The following is a 24,578-nucleotide window of genomic DNA, read 5'->3' as shown; positions in this document are numbered from 1 at the left end:
ATATCCCAATACCAAACCATATTCTCATCACCTTAATCCTCTATTCGCCCACACCATGAAGCCCAAGAGCCCCAAGACCTTCAAACCAAAGCTTCTCCTCCTCGGCTTCTGCCTTGCATTCCTACTCCTCCTCTTCCTCCTGCTAACTGCTGGCCGCTCATTCTCACCACCTTCACTGACCGCATCAGCAGCAGCTAAAACACCTGCGTGCACAAAGCTTCCACCCTCTCTCGCAAAAACCATCGTCCACTACACCACCTCCAACATCACTCCTCAGCAAACCCTCCGAGAGATCTCCGTCACGGCAAAGGTTCTCGAGAGGAAGTCGCCTTGCAACTTCCTGGTCTTCGGCCTGGGCTACGACAGTCCGATGTGGAGCGCGCTGAACCACGGCGGCCGCACTATCTTCCTCGAGGAAGACGAGTCGTGGATCAAGAGCATGACCCGGAAGTTCCCGGAGCTGGAGGCGTACCATGTGAAGTACGATACGCGGGTGAGCCAGGCGGATGAGCTGCTGGAGTTAAGGAGGTCGTCGAGTTGCACCACGGCGGCAGCGGCGGACACCAGATCTTCCGGTTGCCGGCTGGCGCTCACCGAGCTTCCGGATGTATTCTACGGAGTGGAGTGGGACTTGATCATGGTGGACGCGCCGACGGGGTACGTGGCGAAGGCGCCGGGGAGGATGAGCGCCATCTACACGGCGGGAATGGCGGCTCGAGGGAGGAGCGAGGGGGAGACCGATGTGTTCGTGCATGATGTGGATAGAGCTGTGGAGGACAGGTTCTCCAAGACCTTCTTGTGCGAAGGATACATGAAGGAACAGGAGGGAAGGCTGAGGCACTTCACCATTCCCAGCCACAGAGCCAATCCAAGCTTCTCATTCTGCCCCTGATGAGTTGGAGGAGAAAGCATAAGCAATTATTGTTATTGTTATTATTATATTATTTTTTTTGTGGGGAATAATGGAGTTTATTATATTACATTCAGGAAAAAGGATTACTATATATCTATGCATTTTATGTTGCTTATGTCTGATGTTTTACGAATAAATATGTTGCATATGGTGGATATTAGATTGTTCTACTTATAAATTAAAGAATTATTTGCCATTTTTTTATTGATTTGTCATTAAAAATTATTTAAAATCGAAAATTCTGGAAATGAACCCTTGGCCGATTTTATCTATTAATTGGGTCCTTTTTTATTGATATTAATCATAAATCACCTAAATATAAAAACTCTTTTTTTTTTTCAAGCCAATTTAATCTTTTTTATGGAAAAAATTGATTTTTTCTGAAAACATACATTATTCAATTATTTAGACCTATCATTCTCTCTCACTCTCTCTCTCTCTCTCTCTCTCTCTCTCACCTTTTTGTTTTGTCTCGTTTATGCCATCACTTGTTGTTTTCTTATTTTCTTTCTTTACTTGTCTCAAATTAAAACAAATTTTCACAACTGTATTTTTTTATAGTTTTAATTTTTTTATTACAAAAATAATTGTATATAAATATATATTTTAAAAAAAATATATATTTTACTTTAAAAAATAATATATGGTTTGATCATTTGATACACTAATTCGTATGACTCGATTGGTTTGAAAATTTCATATCCATCTTAGGTTGGAATCATCAAAATCTTTACTAACTAAGCAATTAACTTAGGAACTAAAAATCTACTCCTTTTGCTTGCAAAAGTAATTTAGCGAAGCATCATGACTGTGTCTTTTTATTATAAGTTGCAAAGATAGGAGAAGCATTTGATGCCTACGCACTGTGACGCCAACAGCAGCTTTGCAGCCATGCATTGGTGTCACAGCTCGTACACATAGCTCAAGAAGCTCTTCATCTTCTCCTCCTCCAGTGCAAGCCAGATGTTGATGCCACCCTTGCCGTCCGAGAGCAGCAGCACGCACTCATGCATCACGCTCACCACTGGCCCTCCGTAGATCGGCTTCCCCCACCCGAAGTCCAGCTCGTGGAATGGCAGCTTCCACCAAGCTGACACGATGAAGTTGCCATGGCCGATGGCGGGCATTCCCTTGTTGACCTCAAGCCAATCCACCGCTGACCTGATGTACTCGTCCGTCACCCGCTGGATCGCCTCCCTGACCCTCTTCACCGCGAAGCCCAGCGGCTGCTCCGTCAGCTCCGCCACCCTGGCGCTCGCCATGGCCATGACCACCGCGTTGCCTACGAACCCATCCGGCACCCGCGGTGTCATCTTCGACCTGACGTCCACGGCGAACAGCACCGAGGAGGTCTCCGATGGGTCATCGAAGACCGCCCTCGTTCTCGCCCTCCACAGGTGAGCCACCACCGCCTGGAAGCTGGAGCACCCGGCCGTGGCCCTCTCCTTGAGGCCATCGATCATGTCGAGACTCAGAGACGCCACCTCGTACTCGTAGTTCTTGGACAGCATCGACACGAACGAGGATGGAGATGGCTGGTCCGGGGAGACCAAGCTGCTGGCTTCCGTCGGCTTCATGTACTCTGCGTGCTCGAACTGTATCTGTGGTGGATCTCTTGCCCGGATACAGGATCTATCGACATGAAGCTTCACGTTCCTCGGCTCTTCACCCCTGCAAATGGCAGCAAGGTTGTCCAGCATCTCGACTGCAGATTTCCCGTCGAGTATGCTGTGGTTCGTCATGAAACCGATCGAGAACCCGCCGCATCTGAATCGAGTCACCTTCACAGAGAGAGAAGGAAGGCAAGTGAGGTGATGGATGGAATTGGCACATTAACTCCATGAGTGAGTGCACGACCAAACCTGGATCGTGAAGATGGGAGTCTCAGGGAGGCTGCCGAATTCCTCGGCTCGGAGAACGAGACGCTGGAACGACGGATTCGGCGCGGAGAGGTCGCCGAGCTCCTTCAAGCTAAGGCTCGACGTCGCACCGGCAAACAGGGCGCCGGCATTGTTGCAGACAAGCTCCAGCCTCTTCGTTTCGACGTTGAAGTGGACTCTCCCGGCCATGAAGTAGTAAGGGACCAACAGCTCCTCTGACACCGACCTCTTCACCCTTTCGATGATGTCGAGCGTGGACTCTGCTCCGTCCGGCGTCGTCTCGTAGAAGAAGACGGTCTCGACGGGGAAAGCTGCTGTCTGGTCGATGTTCGACAGATGGATCGTCTTCAAGGGCATCGGATTTCTCGGAGAAAGCAGAGCATATGTTTCTCCTCGTTCGACATCATGCTCCGTCAAGGGAACCGCGATCTCTGTCGACACACAGCCCATGGATGATCCCGCTGTGGTGTGAGAGCAGAGAAGATGAAGATGATCCAACTGCTGCACAAAAATTACATGATAGCGTAAGAATTGTCTCCTCAGTAAACAAAGAACAGCATCATCATCCTTTCGATGCGATGTCCTCGATTGCCACCCGCTCATTCTTTGTTCGTGTGTCCTCAGAAACTGGCACGATTACAGTGGCTTATGTCATAAGAATCGAGTAGTTTTCCGGCCCATAAAAATCACCTTTGATCAAACTCACGTTCATCCAAACATCGAACAGAGAAAGATTAAAACGACACTGAGATCTGAGAACAGAACGTAACATATAAAATGTAAAGGATAGTTATCACTTGCTGCTTGCACAGCCATGCAAGACAAGAAAAGTCTACAACCTTTCCGGCAGAGATGAATCAAAACTAGGTTACTGCATGGCAGCTTGACATGACCATCTGTCTGTCATATGTTAGGTCAAGCATGAAGAAACAAGGCCATCAAATCCCTCAGGTTCTTGACGAGTTAATCATGATAAAGAAGAACAGTGAACCCGCCATAAGATCCTTTCACGAATAACACATGATATACTGGACAAACAACATAACAACAGCAACATAAAAGAAACCAAACACTGCAGAAGAGGAGAGCCTACTCACTCACCGAAGAGCAAGTGTATAAAGGAGGAGAACCTTATGCTTGGGTTGCATGAGCTACAGGAAAGGGTGCCTATTTATGGTGGGCTGAGCTGCTCAAGTTGCAGCTATTCGATTGACTTCAACCCAATCTATCCATGTGTTACTGATTTGGTGAGCACACGTCCATGGTATTGATCGATCAAGATTCTTCCACCTGTGGAACCCAAATCAACCATGCTTCAGAGTCTTCGCAGATTCTTCCGAAAAGAGAGTCATCTTCCGAAGGCTCGAGACTTTCAAAACCATTAATTGATTGCAAAGAAGAAGAGACCAAATTCTGGTATCCTTTGCCTCGGAGTATCTTTGTCACCAACCTTATCGTCAACGAATTCAAAGGTTCACGTAGCATCAGATTTGTCCCCAGCAGATGTCACTATGGCGCTGTGATATTGGGACTGCTTGACAAAGTCTAACTATGCATGCGTTAGATTTCCCCCCTCCTCTTTAATGCTTCCCACTCGCCGTCACCCGATGCGTACGCCATGCTCAAACTTGTACACGAGTAGCAGGTAGGTTGCTGACAGTGGGTTTCACTAAATTCTCTTTCATGTAGACTTCCACGGATTGATTGAATGCTTTGCAAGATACCAAATTCTCCACGATCCAACACAATGTATCAGCTGCATGCTCGATGGCATCTTCACAGACCAGACGTCTGGGACAAGTCGATTCCTTTTTCTTCGACGTGGTCTTCTGGAAACCGATGCATCGATGTCTTTGAGTGTACAACTTAGTTGACTAGATCTAAGCTCGGCGGTGTCCATCGAAGCATGGAAACGTTCATCTTCTTGTTCACCATGGTCATTGGATTTGCAGCGAGAAGAACGTGCTCATGGAATCATCAATATCAAACAAAATAACAGTGGCAACAATAATTTTCTTCGCAGAAATCTCGTCTGCTTGGTTTGGTAATAGGTTCATCATCAATAGCATTCACAGTAATAAATGATTCGATCGTATAAAGTCAAATGTACCGTATAAAGTCAAAATCGAGACATAATTAGGCACTAGAAAAGAAGAAAATCTATGAAGACTTCATGTTTCTACCAGAAGACTTTGAACAAGTCATTTTCGAGGATTAGGAAAAATGTCGTCCCAAACAATACTACTTTATGACATTATTGCCATGTTATCTATGCTGTGGGTTGATGTCATTCCGCATTTTAGTGGCTTCATCATCTCGACGGCTCTTTAGTCTTGGTTGTCAGAAATAGAACACCTCATCTTCACAATCCATTCGAAGAAAGAAAGATAAAAATAGACTGTTTAGTCTGAAACAACACAGGAAAAAGAAAGAGTAGAGAGAGGATTTAGAACACAGATCACAGATTTCCACTTCAGAGTTGGAATTAAGTTGTTGTGGTGATTGATATTTTTTTTGCTTATGTTGTGGATGGGTCAAACTAATCCAACTCTTAACTTGTTTATTCTTGTGTTGAAGGAAGACCATAATGAGGGCCACCAAGAGAAATATATATATATATATATATATATATATATATCAAAGGGAAAGAATATTTGGAAATAGGCTGTATAACCACACCATTAATAAGTCTCTTTGTTTCCTTTTTGTACCATTAATACTCATTGGTTTAATAATGTCTAACTGAACCATTGATATTATCATTTTATTTTCTATTTAATATATATCTATTCGTCCATTAATAGAAATATTTTATTGATCTTTCTTAGTAACCTTACACATCAGCCTATTTTTTTTTTATAAAATTATGAAAAAAATATTTTTTGTTTGTATAATGGCTTGTAGAAAATTACAAATTGTAAGAAAAACAAAAGGCTAAGATTAAAAGAAATGTTTAGCCCTAAATCTCTCCAAATTTCTAATTTATTCTCCAACCGGGTTCAGCTCGAACCGGGTCGAACCAAATCAATTTCGCCAGCGGATCGGGTTGCTCGGACCGGTTGGGTTCGTAATGGGCTATAAAACGAAGGCCCATGAGCAGCCGGCCCATTGCTAACTACAAGTGCCTCTCTCTCCACGGCGCCCGTGACCTCTGCCGATCTCTCTCGCCATGATGGCCCAAACCCCAGCCCTAATCGCAATCCCAACCCAAATCGGGCGGCCCAGTGCCGCGGCACAGCCGGCCGATCTGCTCCTCTTGATCGGTTCGTCGCCGCCGGAGGGCGGAATTCCTTTGTGTTCCTTCTCTCGTTCGGTGCCTCTACCGATCCCCCGCTGACAACGTTGTCCTGCCTGTTGTTAACTTGGTGGTGCAATAGTTCACCTCCACCTCTTTCGGTTGCGGATTAGTTGTCGAGGCTTCATTTTGGGTCTTTCATGTGAGTTCGTGAGTAATTTTCTGATTCCTGTATAGGAATTTCTCGGTGCCTTGGTTTTCTTGTCGCCTCTGTTCTATCTCGTATGATGCTTCAGCTCAAAATTTGTTTCGTGGGGTGCTCACTGGTTGTTCGATTGCAGAACTATGAAATTTTTCTGTGCAGTGAGGCGGAGGATCTCTGGCATCTGTAGGTTCTACTCCTCCTTGATAAGATATGAGGTATTCTCTTCTCCTCCAAGTTAATTGTCGTTGTTGACGTTGAGGCTGGTGGTGTCAATTTTTCTAAATTAAAAAGATTCGTGCTTGCAGTGTGCTGTTTTATTTATGTAGTTGTCATTTGTGTACCATTTAGATGGTGTCTTGATGACCATGTATTATTGCTCATCTCACTATTACAAAGATAATAGATGATAAACTTTTTTTTTTTTTTTAGGTGAAAGGACTCATAATACTTATACCAAAATATGCTAATATATAAGCAAGATACATGAAATTGTCAATCAGTTTGCACAAATATTATTTTACTTTTAATGAATAGTGATAAAAATGATAACTGTCATGCCTATAATGGCTTATAATAGGAAATAATAGCTTGGCTATTATTTTTACCCCAACTATTTTCTTGCAACTCAATGAGATTAAGGTCTGGTCAGGATTCTTTGTGTTGGATTGACCCCAAAATATTAAATTATGAAGATCTGGATATATATCATTTTAGAGAATTAGAATTCAGCGATTAAGAAGTTAAGTAAAGGTAACTTGGACTTGCCTAGCTGTTCTATCTTTTTTCATTATTTCTTTTGGAGTTCTTCCCCTCTTCGACCCTTCTCGTATAATTGGTGGAAGCCTCTTTGGTGTGAGAATTGAACGGAAAGGGCTGTGAGTCCAACTTAGGTGATGTGACCGAGATTGGACACAATCAGTTCAACCTTGATTCTTGTTTTATCTAGAGACCTTTGAAGTGCTTGGGCTTTGCCTTGCCACTAGAGCGCCTAGGAGGGTACTCGAATGACTAAGCGAGTGTTTGAGCACTTTTTGACAACACTACCCAAGTGACTAGGGAGCACCCAAGTGACTAGGCGAATGCTTGAGCACATTTTGACAACACTATAAGGCATTCATGGCTACTTTGTTCCACCTTACAAACAAGGAGGAAGTTAGCTATTGCTAACTTCTGTTTATGGTGTTGGATGATACATTAATAGATCATTATTATGATCCTCTTGAGGGTATATGATTACAACACATTTTGAGGGTTTATTTATATGCAATTATGAACTTCGTAGTGGAATGCATGCAAAGTGGAATTTCAGAGGAGTTATGTTGTGCCAAACATTCTAATAATTAGAGAGTGCTGTATTTTTATCAAAATCATCCATCCAAAATTAAAGTTTCTTTGATAGCATTCATTTCTATTAATGCATCTTAATATATGTTAGTATTCTTAATGTGGTATAACAGGAGGTGATGATAATGAACCAGTCAACACAGAAACACCACCGCCAACTACAAGACATAGGAGAAAGAAGTCATCAGTTTGGGAGCATTTTACAATCAAAGAAGTCTCTGGCGGATGTTTGCGAGCTTGCTGCAAACTGTGTAAACAAACCTTTGCATACAGTCAAAGATAGCGGGCACTAGCCACCTCAAGAGACATATCACCTTAGGTTCCTGCCCCGAAATAAAATATCAGTACAAACTGGCACTTGCATCGGTGGCAAAATCTGATGGAGATATCCCTGATCCACCCGAAAGACGCTATAGGTCATCTGGTTTTTCAAGTGTTTTTGATCAGGACCAAAGCTGTGTGAATCTTGCCAAGATGATCATTGTGCATGAATATCCACTCGACATGGTTGAGCATGTTGAATTGGTGGAAGCTCAACCATCTCAAGTATCCAACGCTCTCGAAGATGGCCCGAGATATCATTAGTTTCATGGTTTTATTTACACATTTAATTTTTGTTGTTTTATCTTACATGTTGAATTTTGTTCATGTTTTCTTTGACTGTGGGTTTTGCCGCCTTACATTTTTGGTTTTCGTTAATTATTTCAGATAAATGCTAGACATATTTGAAGTTTATCACTTCCAATTTTTTTGAAAGTCTGTTTTTCACTCACAAATATGGTTCATTTTGTAGGTTGCGGTGTGATCTAAGGAAATAATATGATCAAGGAGCGTATCATCTCTTTCTTTCTCGGGTTTTCCCCCTCCATGTTGAAGTGCATGGATGTCCCTGGACTATGTACCTACCTGCTCTCAAAAAATGTGACCTCTTGCTATCAGGGACTTGGCAAGTTCATTGTAAAAGTTCTGAAACATGAGAGGAATCTTTGTTGCCATTGATTCTGCCAGCAAAAGCCGGACTGTGTACCAATTTCTATTGGGAGTGGCTGGGTTCGAATGGGTAAGTGTGTGTGATCGATCAACAAGGTGGTGGTTACATGATCCTCCTGAAGACCTCATTAAATGGTGTATCATCCAAGTGAGTGAACCGCTGTGAGAAATGGGAAAGGTCTTTTATAGCACGAGTTTTCCATCCTAAAACAGCCCCATCATTCTATGATCTATGGGTAATATGGTAAATTGGATTTGCTTCCCTTCATTTCTCGAACATTTTTGTGGCCCCCAGAAGAAACAGTTAGTGACTGTTATGCTTAATTCGAGTTACTGACTGTTGTTATGCACGATTTGTCGTCTTGTGCTTCTCTAAGAATTTGAGAGATAGAGAGAGAGAGATATCACATGATCCATTATTAAAGTAGTCAAGGTTTTGCGGACACAAGTGGTTAAAATAAAAGGTAAGTCCTCTTCTTCTTCTTCTTCTTATTATGTTAATGATGTATTTCTATAAAAAGTAAAATATTTTATGGAATATTGTACGAGAGAAAGCAAATGTTAATGATATATTAATTTTAACATATATTAATTTCTATACATCATGAAATATTTCATAAAATATTCTACGATAGCAAGTAGATGAGTAGAAAATGATATGGATGATTAGCTGAGAATGTATTCTTTATCAAACAATAATCAATGCTTGAAGCTTTAAAAGATTCTTACTACTGCTATTGGCATCATGGAATTCCAATACAATGCCCCATTTTTATATATACTAAAATAATATATAGGAGGGGGATAGTCACACACACACACACACACACACACACATATATATATATATATATATATATATATATATATATATATATATATATATATATATATACTAAAATAATCTAGAGGACTTACTGGTTCAAGCATAAAAGTGCTCATGGTCTCCTTCTTTGATCTATTCGAATCTCTCACCATGCCTAATGCGTAATGCTAGATTTGCTTAGATAGAGAAATTTATTGTAACTCAATCGATGAACCTAAACCTGGTTTCAAATGTTTAAATGACCAAACTCTCATATATCAATTTTTCGTGTGTGGGACTCAAAACAGAAAACATAACATGTAGTAGTCTTGTCCCTACCCCATCTGATCTTTATAAATAATACATACATACGCTTACCATATGTTAAACTAACATATGCTTCCCAAGTTGGCATGGAAGCCAACCGTAGGTGACTAAACAATGCACATACATGATTAAGGTCAAAAAGCTGATCTATGAAGACAACCAAAACAAAACTTACCTGAGTTCCTCGAGCGGCAATGCAATTCTGATCTTACGAAGAATCACTGGATGCATGCATCATCTTAGATTAACCAATCTTACTCGTAGATGATTGCAATGCAATTCTGCAGTGGAAATCAACATGATCTTCTCCGATCATCACTTGCACAACCATCATACAGACACTTAAACCAGATAAGCTTTTATCTGGAATAGTCACCCACTGACTGATGATTCCAAGAATGACCAAAGCAGCCACCTCTAGAGTACTTTGAAGTGAGTCCGGCATGGCATAGCATGGCAGGGCGACCACTGCATCAAGTAAGTGACCATCTTGGGAGATAACTCTAGCTGGGCGTCAATAAACATTCAAATGGGAAACACCACACTACACTAGGACGGATAACCTACCGTGTCCTAGAAACATAAAAGCTGGCACAAACATTACATTTGCAACGATACATAATGCTACAAGGAAGCCACAATTTATAGTCATCCTAGATTTCCATTTTGACTATAGCGGTGGATGGTGGCTCTGCCATGGTGGGCAAGTATTGGAGCCAGTCCTTCGCACAGAAAAGTGCCTCCACCGTCTCCGGACGTAAAGAGCTTCGGTATTCATCAAGCACTCTGCTTCCAGTTCCTGAACTAAATATGGAGCAGCCCGTTGAAACCATGGATACGGGGATAGCTAAGATATCTCGGGCCATCTTTGAGAGCGTTGGATACTTGAGATAGTTGAGCTTCCACCAATTCAAGATATCAAAATCTTGGATCCGTGGCACAAGTGACTCTTCTAAATATTGGTCTATCTCTGGCTTAGATGGCTGATTCACAGATAACTCAGACAGATACATATCAAAGTCTTGAAGCCCGTCCACCGTGGGCACATTGCTGTCATTGCCATTGATGTGGTTGGCCTCACCTTGGTCCACATAAGCTGGAGTCAGAGGAAGTGGCTGGGCAACATACTCGAGGTAGAGTTCATGAATGCTGTCATCGACCAACTTTACATACCTGGCAGAGTCTGCACCATAAACTTTTGAGAAACTGAACTCGACAAGCTTAATTTTGAAACGGGGATCCATAACCACAGCAAGAGCCAAGATGAGGCTGCAATCTTTCCAATATTTGTCAAACTTCTCATGCATCTCATTAGCTATGCCGCTGACCATAGTGTCCTCGCTCAGTGTTGCACTATTCAGCTCCACCAGGACTTTCCATGCTTCATGGAAAAATATATTTGCGGTTGGATCTGCTGTTGCCATGACGACATTAGCGGAGTCATACAGAAGTTTTAGGTATGTGCAAACGACTTCCACCTTCATCCAGTCATCAGCTGATGGAGCTTCGTTGTAGTTATCATCACATGTTTCCAAGAAATTAAATGCTCGTTTATATTCCAATGCAGCTACAAGCATGAGGTAAGTTGTGTTCCACTGTGTCGTGACATCAAGAGATAGGGCTTTTGTGCTGAGAATTTCAAGTTGTAGAGCAATCTCAGCAAATTTCTCTTCACGGGCTGGAGAAGCTTTCACAAATTTTATACTTTCACGGATGTTATATATGATACCATGGATAGAAGCAATCACGTCTTCTGCAATAACATTCAGGATATTGGCATAGCAACGCACAACAAACAACTGTCCTTTCAGCATGAGCATGTTCTTGTTGGAGAGGTGGTCCCTCAGGTTTGCACTATAGATGTCGTGTGATGAGCAGTTGTTGTCCAAGGTGATCGTGAACAACTTACTTTTCATATTCCAATCTGAAAGGCTAACACCAATAGCTTCGCTAAGAGCATTTTCTGAATGAGGAGAAGATACCATCATGAAGCTCAGCATCCTTCGATGCAACTTCCAGTCGCTGTCAATGAATTGCCCAGTAAGGCAAATGTATCCAAGAGTCTGACTGGTTGTCCAGAGACCTATTGTCAGGCTGATCCTTCCAGGTATAGTTACAAAGGCTTGCATGAGGTTTTGTTTTTCCTTCTGATATAAAGATAAGACTTCTCCTTCAATAGTACTCACATCAACCATCTTAAACTGCGGTTGGAGACTTTGAACAAAAGCAACAAAGGCAGGGTGCTCAACCATATCGAGTGGATATTCATGCACAATGATCATCCTAGCAAGATTCACATAGCTTTGGTCCTGATCAAAAACACTTGAAAAACCAGATGTCCTATAGCGTCTTTTGGGTGGATCAGGGGTATCTCCATCGGATTTTGCCACCGAAGCAAGTGCCAGTTTGTTCTGATATTTTATTTTGGGACAGGAACCTAAAGCGATATGTCTCTTGAGGTGGCTAGTGCCTGCTATCTTTGACCCACTACTGTATGCAAAGGTTTGTTTACACAGTTTGCAGCAAGCTCGTGTACATCCGCCAGAGACTTCTTCGATTGTAAAGTGCTCCCAAACTGATGACTTCTTTCTCCTGCGTCTTGTAGTTGGCAGTGGTGTTTCTGTGTCGACTGGTCCATTATCATTACCTCCTGTCATACTACATTAATAATAATAATATATATTAAGTTGCATTAATAAAAATGAATGCTATTAAAGACACTTCAATTTTGGATGGAGGATTTTGATAAAAATACAGCACTTCAATTTTACTGGGACATGTCTCCACTATTGGTTTTTTACCGGATGACGCCCCCCTATTCGTTTTACCTGGGGACGCCTTTTTTTCTAAATGACAAAAAATCCCATGAACCAAACCCAATTGAAATTAGGGACTTTTTGGATCGATTCTGTAATCGATGAGTGCAATTTAGTTCAATTTTTGAATGTAACTAAGTCAACTTCCAGTAAACCAACTCAAACTTTCAATTATAGATCATATGATCAATTTCAGGATCGATTAGGTCAAGGGGATTGGGATCACATGAAAAATTAATTTTATTATAAAAATAATAAACTAACATGCTATTAGAAAATTTGAAAATCGAGAATGAAAATCCATATGTTGTATGCTAAAAGAATTTTCTGCATCACGTTCCTTAAGATAGCTATGGTTTGAAAAAAGACTTACCCAGTGCACGAGGCTATGTCTATATTATTCGAAACTTACCAAATCTTCCTAATCACAAAGAAAGCAATGGTTACAAGAATGAATATGAATCTAAGAAATAAAATTATATAAAATCAATGATAAAAAAGACGTTCTTTATAAATATGTATGATATATTTATCAGAAAATTATCAATAGTATCACATGAAAATACTAACATAGTAACATTTTTATATATGTCACGAAAATTCAAAATTTATTTCCCTACATTTTTAAAGATCAATGGTGAAGTGTAGAGTCATGTGCAAAAACATATAATTAAGATCTATTTGAAGATATCTTTGACCAAAAATTTGAAATTAATTTCAAAACTCGTCACATCTCCCTGTTTATAGGTGACAATACATGCTTACCTGATTAGTAGACTAGACAAATAATTAAGTTCTACGGTTATATTAACACAGTTGCAAAATGAAAAGCGTACTAAAGGTATCACTAACATCTGATCCTTGTATGATCCCTAAGATTTTCATATATTCATCGTCTAGATGTGACATCTTGGTAGAACATCCATCATACGGTTATGACATTGCATAAACCTTGGAGGTGATTTTCTACATCCCTAAAAGGACATAGGTGATCGAACCATTATTTGCTTCTTTTAATTTTTTTTTTATAAGGGATACAAGAGATTAACACAATATAACATATCAACTCCAGGTCCATATAGGACCCTACTATCACTTTAAACCACACTACACAATGCAGCTTCAATGACAATAGCATCATGCAGATGGGTTTTAGAATGAAAGAAAAAAGAAATTTATGTAGGCAGAGAGATAGCAAAGAATGTAATGGACAAGAAAAGATTACAGATATAACATGAAATGGCTCCTAATGCAACTCATCTCATTAAAAGAAGCCTTCAAGTCACAAGTATCTAATTCAATATCTGACGAAAGTGAAACATGAGCTACATTCTTTCTTCAACAGACCTAACTAACATGACCCCAGACCAAATATAATCTGTTTATCCTTAAAAACCATGGAAATGATTACTACTGTTGGTTGGAACCAATTATGACATTTGATATTACCAAATAGAATTAGGAACCTAACATGAGTTAGTAGAATTTAACAGCACAAAATCCAATACTAATTGGAGCACATTCCTTATTGATTCCCTTTTCTTCATTGCTTGCAATGAGTTTGGACAGATCCATTTATCAAATTTCTTTTTGTGATTAACGGCCATCATAACATATACCAAATCCATGGGGGTCTAATTCATATTTACCAAATCAGCCAATCCGATCCCAGTTCAGTTGATCTCAATCGGGATTGATCAAGAATCAAGGTTGAACTGAATGTGTCCAATCCCTCAGTCGCATCGCCTAAGTTGGACTCACAGCCCATTCTGTTCAATTCTCACACCAAAGAGGCTTCCACCAGTTATACAAGAAGGGTAAAAGGAAGTCAGTAGACCAGCAAGAAATCATTTGACAAACGAAGAGGGGAAGAACTCCAAAAGAAATAATAAAAAAAGATAGATCAGCAAGACAAGTGCCAGTTACCTTTATTTGACTTCTTAATAGTTGAATTCTAATTTTTTGAAATGAAATATATCCAGATCTTCATTATTTAATTTTTTTTGGGGTTAATCCAACACAAAGAATCCTGATCAGACCTTAATCTCATTGAGTTGCAAGAAAATAGTTGGGGTAAAAATAATAGGCAAGTTATTATTTATTATTACAAAGCCATTATACCACGACACTTATCATTTTTATCAATATTCATTAAAACTAAAATAATATTCGTGCAAACTGATTGACTATTCATGTACCTTTATTATATATTAGCATCTTTTGGTATAAGTATTATGAGTCCTTTCACCCAAAAAAAAAAAGAGTTTATCAACTTTTATCTTTGTAATAGTCATATGAGCAACAATACATGGTCATCAAGACACCATTTAAATGGTCCACAAATGACAACTACATAAATAAAACAGCACACTGCAAGCACGAATCTTTTTAATTTAGAAAAATTGACACCACCAGCTTCAACGTCAACAACGACAATTAACTTGGAGGAGAAGAGAATACCTCATATCTTATCAAGGAGGAGTAGAACCTACAGATGCCAGAGATGCTCAGACTCACTGCACAGAAAAAAGTTCACAGTTATCGCATCAACAACCAGTGAGCACCCCAACAAACAAATTTTGAGCTGAAGCACCATACGAAATAGAACAGAGGCGACAAGAAAACCAAGGCACCGAGAAATTCCTATACAGGAATCAGAAAATTACTCACGAACTCACATGAAAGACCCAAAATGAAGCCTCGACAACTAATCCGCAACCGAAAGAGGTGGAGGTGAACTATACCACCACCAAGTTAGCAAAAGGCAGGACAACGTTGTCAGCGGGGTATCGGTAGAGGCACCGAACGAGAGAGGAACCAAAGGAATTCCGCCCTCCGGCGGCGTCGAACCAAGCAAGAGGAACAGATCGGCCGGGGATCGGACGGCGGCGCCGCGGCACGGGGCCGCCCGATTTGGGTCGGGATTGGGATTGGGACTGCGATTAGGGCTAGGGTTTGGGCCGTCGTGGCGAGGGAGCTCGGCAGAGGTCACGGGCGCCGCGATCGAAGACGTGGAGAGAGAGCCAGTTGTGGTTGCCCATGGGCCGGCCACTCGTGGGCCTTCCTTTTATACCCCATTGCGAACCCACCCGGTTCGAGCAACCCGATCCTCTGGCGAAATTGATTTGGTTCGAACCGGTTCGAGCTGAACCCGATTGGAGAATAAATTAGAAATTTGGACACAATTAGGACTAAACATTTCTTTTAATCTTAGCCTTTTTTTTTGTTTTGCATGATCAATGAGAAAATAAGGATTGAGTTTTGGTGGAGTTGAAGGTAGAATTTATATAGCTAAGCACTAATATCTTGCATTGGTTTAGATGTAATTGTAATAGAATTTATAGGTTTGCTACAAGCCATTGTTGATCTACTCATGTTCATCCAAACTTCGAACAGAGAAAGATCAAAAGGGATGTTAAAGGGACAGTGAGATCTCAGAACATTGGGTTTTGTCCATCTCCTTCTTCCTCCCGGATATTTCTCCTCTCTTCTCTATCTTGTATGCTCTTCGTCTACCCTTTGTTTGTGAAGCGCTCCACCCACCTCTCGTGCCTCCTATGCATTCTCTGCCTCCGTTGGATTCATGAGCTGTTGCGGCAGTAGGAAAGCGGAGAAGATCATGTTGGTTGATTTCCACTGCAGAATTGCATTGCAGTCATCTACGAGTAGGATTGGTTAATCTGAAATGGTGCATTGATCTCATCTACTCATGTTAATGTCAACCTCGATTGTCGTTGCTTAGATAGGCTCAACAACGTTGCATGAAGACCAAGCTTAAGAAGTCGCACATATCATTACACGCTTATTTATGTTGGCATTATTTGATAGCTCTCGACTCGACATGGATGGGTAGATGTAAGCGGACAGGAGACGCACACAGCACAACGGTCCTTCAGAGATCCACCTTCTTGGCCTCGCTGCTGCTCCCTTGAACCTTCTCCTCGTCTCCTGCGTCGTCTCCGCCGGCGATGCTCACCACCCGGGGGCCCCTGATCTTTTCCGGGGCCAGCTTCGGAAGCGCCACCGTCAGCACACCGTCCTCCAGCTTGGCGCTCACGGAGTCGAGATCGGCGTTGTCCGGCAACCGGAACTGGCGCCAGAACTTGCCGTGGGAGCGCTCCACCCGGTGCCAGTGCTCGTCTTTCTTCTCCTCCTCCCTCCGCCGCTCTCCGCTCACCCGCAGGATCCTGTTCTCCTCCACCTCTATCTTCAGCTCCTCCTTCTTCAACCCTGCAGGTATGCACCCACCCACCGTCATCATCATCTTTTCAGCTGCTACCTTGTGTGTGTGTTAGAGAGAGAGAGGGAGAGAGAGAGAGAGAGAGAGGTACTCACCGGGGACGTCGATCATGATGTGATGGTGGGTGGGTGTCTCCTTCCAGTCGACCCTGGCGTGGGTGACGACCGCCATGTCGTCGCGGTCGAGGCCGAAGGGGATGTGCTCCAGGATGCGGAACGGGTCGGGGACCCGGTCCGACAGCGGGCTCCCCGCCCGGTCCAGCCACGGCAACAGCGAGCCGCTAGACGGCGTCGCGCCCAACCAAACCGGCAGTAGAAGCAGCAGCGGCAGTAGAAGCGCGGCGGAGAAGGGGAGCCTCATCGTCGCCATATCAAGCAAGCCAGAAGAGAAAGAAGAAGAAGAAGCGCGAGTTGTGCCCTTGGCAAGGTGTCGTTCGTCGCAAAGTAAGGGAATGCTTTCTTACCGTATCGCCGATGTCCGGCGGTCTCCCGGTTATATAGGCCGGTAGGACTGGGGTCCGCCATCGGACACGTGGCGGCATCAAGGGGCCGCTAGGGAAGACGGGAAGGTTCGAGCGAGCTCAGCTGGAGGATGTAGGAAGGTACTAAAGAGAGTTCGAGAGGGTTCAGTGTTGGGGCTCTTAAGGGCCTATCGCAAATCCCCATACGCGAATCCAACCTTACCCACTCATGAATTCCGTGGTCGCGGTCGAATTCGTACGCAAAGTCGTCCATGTGCTACTACCGAGTTGCCGTTGCTGAAACATATCTTTTAACCAATACAACGGCCGGCGTGAGCGAGTCTTCGTATCTCCTCCGAATCATCGTCGTCATCATCATCGTCTCTCTCTATCTCTGTCTCGCGTTTCTTTGGTTGATCTTTTAGGAGATGGCGGAGCCGGCGAAGCTCACGCTGTATTCCGACTGGTGGAGTTCGTGCTCGCAGCGGGTCCTCATCGTCCTTAATATCAAAGGTTCTTCTTTCAAGGGTTTCTAGCGTGACGCGTCGATCGCGCTGAAATCTTAACTGTTGTTTTATTCTTTGGTTGTTGAATTCGACGCCGTCGGTCGCGTTTTCTGATTTATGTGTAATGAAAGGGTTGGAGTACGAGTACAAGGCTGTGAATCTTTTGAAGGGCGAACATTTCGATCCAGGTCGGAGAGCGAATACCTTCTTTGGATTTGGCAACAATTATCGCGTGACCAAAATTTCTTTTTTATTGTTTCCCCTGCGCTTCTTGCACTGATTGTTCTTCTTGAATCCAGAATTTGAGAAGCTCAATCCGATGAACTATGTTCCGGCGCTTGTAGACGGGGATACGGTAATTGGTGACTCGTTTGCAATCATATTGGTGAGCAAAAGATGTTTTTTCCCATTATTTGTTTTATGGCTAAACCCGTTGGAGCCTGATTCGTGGGTGATGGTTGTTTTGGTCTTCGCATCTGCTAATTGAAGGTGTTGCATTGGTTTGTGCAGTATTTAGAAGACAAGTACCCTCAGCATCCCCTGCTCCCTCAAGACCCAAAAAAGAAAGCACTCAATCTCCAGGTGAACTTCCTAGGTAGATGATACCCTTTCGTGGTACGGTTAGGTGTCTAGTTGGTATATGTTACCCTTTCCCACTGTATTCTAGTGAGATATCCTATGCTTACAAAATAAAATTTTGCAGTTCATGTTGAAGACTAGATATTAATGGTTTGTTTTGAGTTATAGTATCATAACATTATCTTAGAGGAACTTAGCATAATCCTTCTTATTATTCTTCTGTTTCATTCTTTCGTGATTTCCGATTTCATATGGAATCTCTTTATGAACATCTCATTACACGATCCTTGTTTCGACAGGATGACATTAATTTTGTACTTCACATTCATCATCTTGGTATATCTCATGTGCATTTTTCTGTGAAAGATAAGCCTTGGTCCTGGCCCCATGAACCCTTCAGACACAAGCACAGTTTGATTATTTTTTCACTCTTTACGTATATATTGCAATATCTGTACCATGAGTTTGAATTATCTTCTGCTCTTAGTTATTGTTCAAAGTTACATTATTTTCAGTTCTAGCAAATCTCAGTGGTTCTTGCGGCCATTTGTTTTTACAGGCAGCAAGTATAGTCAGCTCGAGTATTCAACCTCTTCAGAATCTTGCTGTACTGGTAAATGAAAAGCTGTACCTACTTTTTCAAAATGTCATTGTTATGTAAGATATATGCTATTCATCTTCGAAAACTCTAATGATAATACTCGTTGTTTCCTGCTTGTGAATTTGCAGCAATTTATTGAGAACAAATTTAACGCTGATGAGAAACTTACATGGGCTCAAAATCATATTAATAAAGGATTTGCAGGTTGTGTTTTACTCCGCAATTAATGCCTTCCGTATTAGATAATAGGTTTTATTACTGGTGGTTTCTTAGAATATGTTAATCTGTTTATGGACTCTCTTTGCAAACCAATGCTAGTTACCAATCGCTGTGGTGCTTTGCACAACCAAATGGTTATCCTCCCTGCTTATCAAACTAATACCCCTATTCCACCTCTTCTTCATCCTCCTGCACTTCTCCTCTGCCTCTTCCTTTGCCTCCTCTTCTTCTCCTTCTTTATCTCCTCCTCCTCATCTACTTCTTCTTCTCCTTCTCCTTCTCCTTCTCTTCCCACCCTTCTCAGTACCACGACATATACAGGCATCCAATGTTTTGGCATGATGGTACAAACCTGACCTGTATCAATCCAGCCGGGGCTAGTATGGGTCTAGTACATGAGACTTCAAACCATAGTCTGTTATGCCTCTCCCACTATCCCATTAATCAGTGAGATATAACCAATCTATCATTAAGTCGATACATTTTGCTGTACGTAATGCCTACAAAGTCATGTTTTCAATCAGTTGTTCATTTGCTTCCTTAAAATTAGTCATTACCAGTCACCACTTAAACTATTTTGCATTCCCCTGTTTCATCTATTACTGCCTCCCTCAAATCTAATTCACGTGATGAACCTGATCTAACACATTAAAGGACCTGTGAAAGAAGACCCTCATGTTATACGCCAGAAAATCATTGTTCATCCTAGCAGGTTTCAACAAGCTGTTATACACAAGGATCATATCGTAGAGGTTTTACTACTCTTTAAAAGACTTTGACCATGTATGAATTTTCTTGATCTCATCATTAAAGATGCCTCCTTATAATCTCAAATAGAAATCCCAAAACCATTGTAAAACTTTCTAGATGGTGGATATCACAAGTCTATAATAAGTGTCCCAAATTGTCTTAAGAGGGATGCGATTGAAATTGAATTTCACCAAAATATGCTAGATCAGTATCCATCTTCTTCTCTTATAAAGAGGCATTGTGGAACCTGCATTATTTTAGTGCCTATAGGGTCAATATCACTGATATTTGATGCTTGTCTACTATTGAATAAGTTGAGGAAACACCTAATGCCTCTTAGGGGATGAGATTGGTTGCCTTATACTAGTGCTGCTACCTACCCTAGGAGCCCTACAACTGCATTCATACTAGTGTCTGACTCATCAGCACCACCAATTGCAATTATTGCCACTCAAACACCTAATGCTTGATGTTCCTGCAGTCGCATGACAATGAAAGTGTCAATTAGTTGAATTTTTATTCTGACAGTGTTCTTAATTTCTCTGTAAACTATTCTTAAGTTTGATTGTTTGTTCGTCTTCAGCACTTGAGAAACTCTTAAAGGAGCATGCTGGCAAATATGCTACCGGGGATGAGGTCCAGCTGATTAGTCCAACAGTAGCCTTGCGATAAAAATAATTATAGCCGATTAATTTGCTGCTTTATGTGTTGTCATTTTGGTGTTTTGTTACATGTTTTTAGTAATTTTCTGGAATCTTTTTAGGTTTGAAGTGAATTTTCTTTTCTTGCATGTGTGTTTAAAATGCATGCATGGAAGCATAAAAATGCATTCTGAGCAACTACTTTTTGTGCTATACTTGTTCCTTTTCTTGTAAGTGTCTGCATTGTGTTCACTAATGATTGTCAATTGTCGAGTCCCCGTGGTTGGAAGTTAGAACCAGCTGAGTTCTGCTTCAGCAGTTGGCATAGATCTGCTTGCCTGATCATAAGCAATAGTGATGTTTTGACGATTTATGTCCTTATGTCCCTAGCATATCTGAATCCAGAGACAAGCCGTTCTTTGTCCTGTAATTTAGCATATTGCAGGGTTGAATCACTGTTCATGTGCTTGCAACTGTAATTGTTCTCAGGTTTTCCAAATTAAAATAAAGTAATTTCACTTTATTGTTGTCATGTGCAGGCAGACGTGTTTCTGGCACCCCAGATCTATGCAGGATTAGCGCGCTTCCAAATTGACATGGTATTATATGTTGCATAAGTTTTTTTGCTTTAATAAAATATTGAAATTTTTGATCAAAGTTAATGGAAATCCATCAGATCTCCTCATCCTCTTCTTCCTTTTGCTTTCCGGCATTACATTTAACCTTATTCAATCTATCTGCCAGGTTTTGAAACCATTTATATGTCATTTTTTGCATAACAGACAAGAACTACCACTTAAGCACCAAAACTTACATGATCCAATAACTCAAATCTCAGATTTTGTCGAACTTGGCTCAGATTTTGTCGAACTTGGTTTCACAGTCCCATAGGTGAAAACCAGTTTTTAACCAAAAACATCCTTCTATATATCTTTTTGGCATGACGAAGAGACATCAGAGGTGAAAAACTAATGGGATGAGTCCTGAAATATGAATCTCAAGCACTCTCTTCCTGAATAACTTTCAACATTGAATTCAGTATTTTTCTTATCTGCTGAAAGCCGCTTCATAGCTTACGTGTTCATCCATCGACTCTTTATATCTTCTCTTTATCATGAATGCAGTCTCTTTACCCTACACTAGCCAGATTGAACGATGCATACAACGAACTGCCTGCCTTCCAAGCTGCCCTCCCACAGCGGCAGCCCGATGTGCCTTCTCCATCCTAAGGATCTCTCTGTTGCTGGATTTACTTTGGAAGGAGGTAAAGTATGAAAATAAAGCTACTTATAATGTTGCATCCTCTGCTGTGTTTGATACATTACTCCAATTGCTCCTGGTTGTGTAATCAACTACGCCTGGAACATTTGTAAGTTAGAGTTTACTTGAGAAGGAACACACTAAGTAGTATCAAAATGTGAAGTTTACCTCTGATTTAACCAGGTTTAGATACAGCTATAAAATGCTTGAGTTCTAATCAATGCTTGAAAATTACTGATGAATGCTAAACCTTGACATATAACATCTGACATCTGACAACCTCTGAATTCAAAGAAGAGGAAATGGAAAAAATGAGTGTTTGAGTTGTAGCCATAGTTATTTGGATGGAATTGATCATTGAACCTTGTAATTGTACTGCAGGTTCAGTTATAATAAATTATATTTTCTTTTTTTTCTTCTTTCTTCCTGTCAGTCTCTACTCCCCTCTTTACTCCAAACTTCTCTTTCCTATTCTCTTTCTAATTCCTTTCATTTCCTTCACCTCTTCTCCCTCTTCCTATTCTTTCTTTTTGCTCTGATAACTATGAATGATAAGTTGCTAACATTAGGCAGATTAATAGCAACAATTGCCAATTGTTCCTACGCTTATCTTAGTTTATTTGGAGTTGTGTTAGGAGTTATCAAAATCCAAAAAATGATAACAAAGAGATGAAATGAAAACCCTATAAATTAATTTTCTCAGTTCCAAAAGACCCTTCGAAGTCATTGCTATCATCAGCTGAGTGAAACTCGAGATATAAAATACTCTCGAGCTCTGGAGGACATTTTGTGCCAATCTAATGGCACGTCAAGCATGCAAAACAGAATTCCAAGTTGAAATAAGAACTACACCAAATTTATTTTTTCAGAACAAAGATCTTAGTCACTGGTACTAACAATTTATGAAACACGGTTAATTCCATGACCATAATGGTAAAGATCAACAGAATTGGATTTATTGGGTAGGTGGAGCAAGGTAGCCCTTTGCTATCAGGCTCTCTTGAGAGTCTTTTATTGCATTTTCTAGCGGTCTGAAGCAGAGGCTGAGCTTGATCAGCTTCTTTGCTGCATCTTTGAGTGCTACAAGTCCTGGCTGAGTTTCTTCTGTAAACCTGGTAACCGGATATTAGGCAATCAGTGCATATACAGAAAAAGAAGGAACAAATCAAATTTACAGAGGGTTAAGTTCTTCTAAAACACTATAACCAAATACAAGTCCGAGTGCAGGGCATAATAAAAAGGATAATGTAGAGGCTGATAAATGCAACATGACTTTTGAAAAGAGATGAAGCCAAACCAAACTATGGCCCAGATACCAGAATGCCAGTGTGATAGATTGCAGTTTACAAGCTACCTTGATAAACAATTAGAAGGAAAGAGAGCAGTAAAAGAATAAGACAGAAGTGCAGAAATAAGTGTCTAACAAGAGATTGATGTGCATCATCAAACTGTCAAGCATTTATCTGAAATAAATAACGAAAACAAAAACGTAAGGCAGCAAAATCCACAGTAAAGGAAAACTTGAACAATAAGATAAAACAACAAAAATCAAATGTGTAAATAAAACCATGAAACTAATGATTTCAGCCATTACGATTACCACTGGTAAAATCGTAAAAGTTATGGAACAGGAACACTTGGTAATGGGTTTAGTTCAGAAACATGAGATGAATCTTGATTCCAGTGATTCTGCTAGCAAAAGCAAGACTGTGTACCGATTTCTATTGGGACTGGCTGGATTCAGATGGGGAAGTGTGATCGACAAGGTGGTGGGATACATGATCCTGAACACCACATTGAATGCATATATTCAATGGTGTATCAAAGTGACTGCACATCCAGCGGCGGCTCTTATGGCCTACTGTGGCACACTGAGAAATGGGAAAGGCCTTTATGGCAGAAGTTTCCATCCTAAAACATTCCCATCATTCTGTGATCTAGAGGTAATCTGGTCAATTGGTTTTGCTTCCCTGTATTTTCTCCAACATTTTTTGTTGCCCCCAGAAGAAACAGGTACTGACTGTTGTGATGCACAATTTGTCTTGTGCTTCTCAAAGGATTCGAGAGAGAGATCACATGATCCATTAAAGTAGTCAATGCCTGAAGCTTAAGAGGATTCTTACTGCTGCTTCTGGCATCACAGATTCCGATACAACGCCCCATTAGTGAGAGACACAAGTTGATGGCATCGGATTTAACTCCTACCTGTAAATTATAAAAACACATTTATATGTACTAAAATAACCAACATGTGAATGATGTAGGAGGGGGATAGTCACACCTTAATTCATGTGATCCTCTAGATAACTCGAACCATGATCACCTACACCACAAAAGAGCAACCTCATCATGATACTGATGATGTAAATAGGTTTTCAAAAGGTCATTTGAGTCATATTTCAAATCAAACCAGCCTAGTCCAGAAATGTCCTACCTATAATTACTTACTTAGTCTTATTAGTTTTTAACTTTTTATGATGATTTTGTTATGCTGTTAAAAGGTGATTGAAAGTCATCTTCTGGGACAATAGTTTCAACTAGTTTTATGGTCATTATGAGTCCAATCCTTTAACACTGAAGTATAAGTGACCTTTATGTAGATGTTTACAAGAAAAAAATTTGTGAGTAAAAGTCGATGAATTCTTAAATATCCTTGGTTGAGGATTCCCTCTTCCCTTGTGTTTATCTCGTCTCTTTTATTGCTCTTAAAACTTTCGACTTTTTCTACTCTAAACTGGTCTATCATCTTAGGACTATGTCAACATAAATGACCATAATTCAAGTCATCAATTAATTGTATCATCCAA

The 24,578-nt window shown here is 41.0% G+C and overlaps 5 protein-coding genes, 1 long non-coding RNA gene and 1 other non-coding gene across 13 annotated transcripts; 3 read left to right on the top strand and 4 right to left on the bottom strand.

Annotated features, from left to right (window-relative positions):
• Window positions 1-55: 55 nt before the first annotated feature.
• Window positions 56-1,073, top strand: LOC135588499 (glucuronoxylan 4-O-methyltransferase 3-like). Its single transcript, XM_065080650.1, has one exon. The coding sequence runs from the start codon at window positions 56-58 to the stop codon at window positions 890-892; it is 837 nt and encodes a 278-aa protein (XP_064936722.1). The 3' UTR covers window positions 893-1,073.
• A 635-nt stretch (window positions 1,074-1,708) lies between these two features.
• Window positions 1,709-3,993, bottom strand: LOC135581151 (acyltransferase GLAUCE-like). Of its 2 annotated transcripts, XM_065081495.1 has the most exons (3): window positions 3,895-3,993; window positions 2,776-3,294; window positions 1,709-2,694 (listed from the first exon to the last, which is right to left on the bottom strand). In XM_065081495.1, the coding sequence occupies exons 2-3, from the start codon at window positions 3,241-3,243 to the stop codon at window positions 1,816-1,818; spliced, it is 1,347 nt and encodes a 448-aa protein (XP_064937567.1). In that variant the 5' UTR covers window positions 3,244-3,294; window positions 3,895-3,993; the 3' UTR covers window positions 1,709-1,815. The 2 variants fall into 2 exon arrangements, with proteins under 2 accessions (XP_064937567.1, XP_064937566.1); XM_065081494.1 differs by lacking the exon at window positions 3,895-3,993 and having other exon boundaries at window positions 2,776-3,875.
• Window positions 3,994-5,936: 1,943 nt separating this feature from the next.
• Window positions 5,937-8,835, top strand: LOC135588497 (uncharacterized). 2 transcript variants are annotated; one of them, XR_010476302.1, is made up of 4 exons: window positions 5,938-6,230; window positions 6,370-6,448; window positions 7,691-8,169; window positions 8,371-8,835. It is a non-coding gene; the product is annotated as an uncharacterized LOC135588497 (long non-coding RNA). The 2 variants fall into 2 exon arrangements; XR_010476303.1 differs by having other exon boundaries at window positions 5,937-6,230; window positions 7,691-8,835.
• Window positions 8,836-9,986: 1,151 nt separating this feature from the next.
• On the bottom strand, window positions 9,987-15,560 carry LOC135588489 (zinc finger BED domain-containing protein RICESLEEPER 2-like). Of its 4 annotated transcripts, none has more exons than XM_065080636.1 (3): window positions 15,186-15,560; window positions 14,976-15,031; window positions 9,987-12,357 (listed from the first exon to the last, which is right to left on the bottom strand). In XM_065080636.1, the coding sequence occupies exons 2-3, from the start codon at window positions 14,978-14,980 to the stop codon at window positions 10,353-10,355; spliced, it is 2,010 nt and encodes a 669-aa protein (XP_064936708.1). In that variant the 5' UTR covers window positions 14,981-15,031; window positions 15,186-15,560; the 3' UTR covers window positions 9,987-10,352. The 4 variants fall into 4 exon arrangements, with proteins under 4 accessions (XP_064936708.1, XP_064936709.1, XP_064936707.1 ...); XM_065080637.1 differs by having other exon boundaries at window positions 15,260-15,560; XM_065080635.1 differs by having other exon boundaries at window positions 15,194-15,559.
• A 712-nt stretch (window positions 15,561-16,272) lies between these two features.
• On the bottom strand, window positions 16,273-17,233 carry LOC135588494 (22.0 kDa class IV heat shock protein-like). The gene is made up of 2 exons (XM_065080646.1): window positions 16,851-17,233; window positions 16,273-16,745 (listed from the first exon to the last, which is right to left on the bottom strand). Exons 1-2 carry the CDS (start codon window positions 17,122-17,124, stop codon window positions 16,408-16,410), a joined length of 612 nt encoding a protein of 203 aa, XP_064936718.1. The 5' UTR covers window positions 17,125-17,233; the 3' UTR covers window positions 16,273-16,407.
• Window positions 17,234-17,389: 156 nt separating this feature from the next.
• On the top strand, window positions 17,390-21,992 carry LOC135588493 (glutathione S-transferase zeta class-like). Of its 2 annotated transcripts, XM_065080644.1 has the most exons (9): window positions 17,390-17,728; window positions 17,853-17,909; window positions 18,021-18,106; window positions 18,232-18,303; window positions 18,860-18,913; window positions 19,030-19,105; window positions 20,454-20,506; window positions 21,051-21,110; window positions 21,636-21,992. In XM_065080644.1, exons 1-9 carry the CDS (start codon window positions 17,644-17,646, stop codon window positions 21,738-21,740), a joined length of 648 nt encoding a protein of 215 aa, XP_064936716.1. In that variant the 5' UTR covers window positions 17,390-17,643; the 3' UTR covers window positions 21,741-21,992. The 2 variants fall into 2 exon arrangements, with proteins under 2 accessions (XP_064936716.1, XP_064936717.1); XM_065080645.1 differs by lacking the exons at window positions 19,030-19,105; window positions 20,454-20,506 and having other exon boundaries at window positions 17,391-17,728.
• Window positions 21,993-22,605: 613 nt separating this feature from the next.
• LOC103995972 (uncharacterized) lies at window positions 22,606-24,093 on the bottom strand. Its single transcript, XR_010476301.1, has 2 exons — window positions 23,895-24,093; window positions 22,606-22,883 (listed from the first exon to the last, which is right to left on the bottom strand). It is a non-coding gene; the product is annotated as an uncharacterized LOC103995972 (transcript).
• Window positions 24,094-24,578: the final 485 nt, after the last annotated feature.

This window comes from Musa acuminata, chromosome BXJ1-8, assembly GCF_036884655.1.
Source record: "Musa acuminata AAA Group cultivar baxijiao chromosome BXJ1-8, Cavendish_Baxijiao_AAA, whole genome shotgun sequence".
NCBI classification, from domain to species: Eukaryota; Viridiplantae; Streptophyta; class Magnoliopsida; order Zingiberales; family Musaceae; genus Musa; species Musa acuminata.
This window is presented reverse-complemented; position numbering and strand designations above follow the sequence as displayed.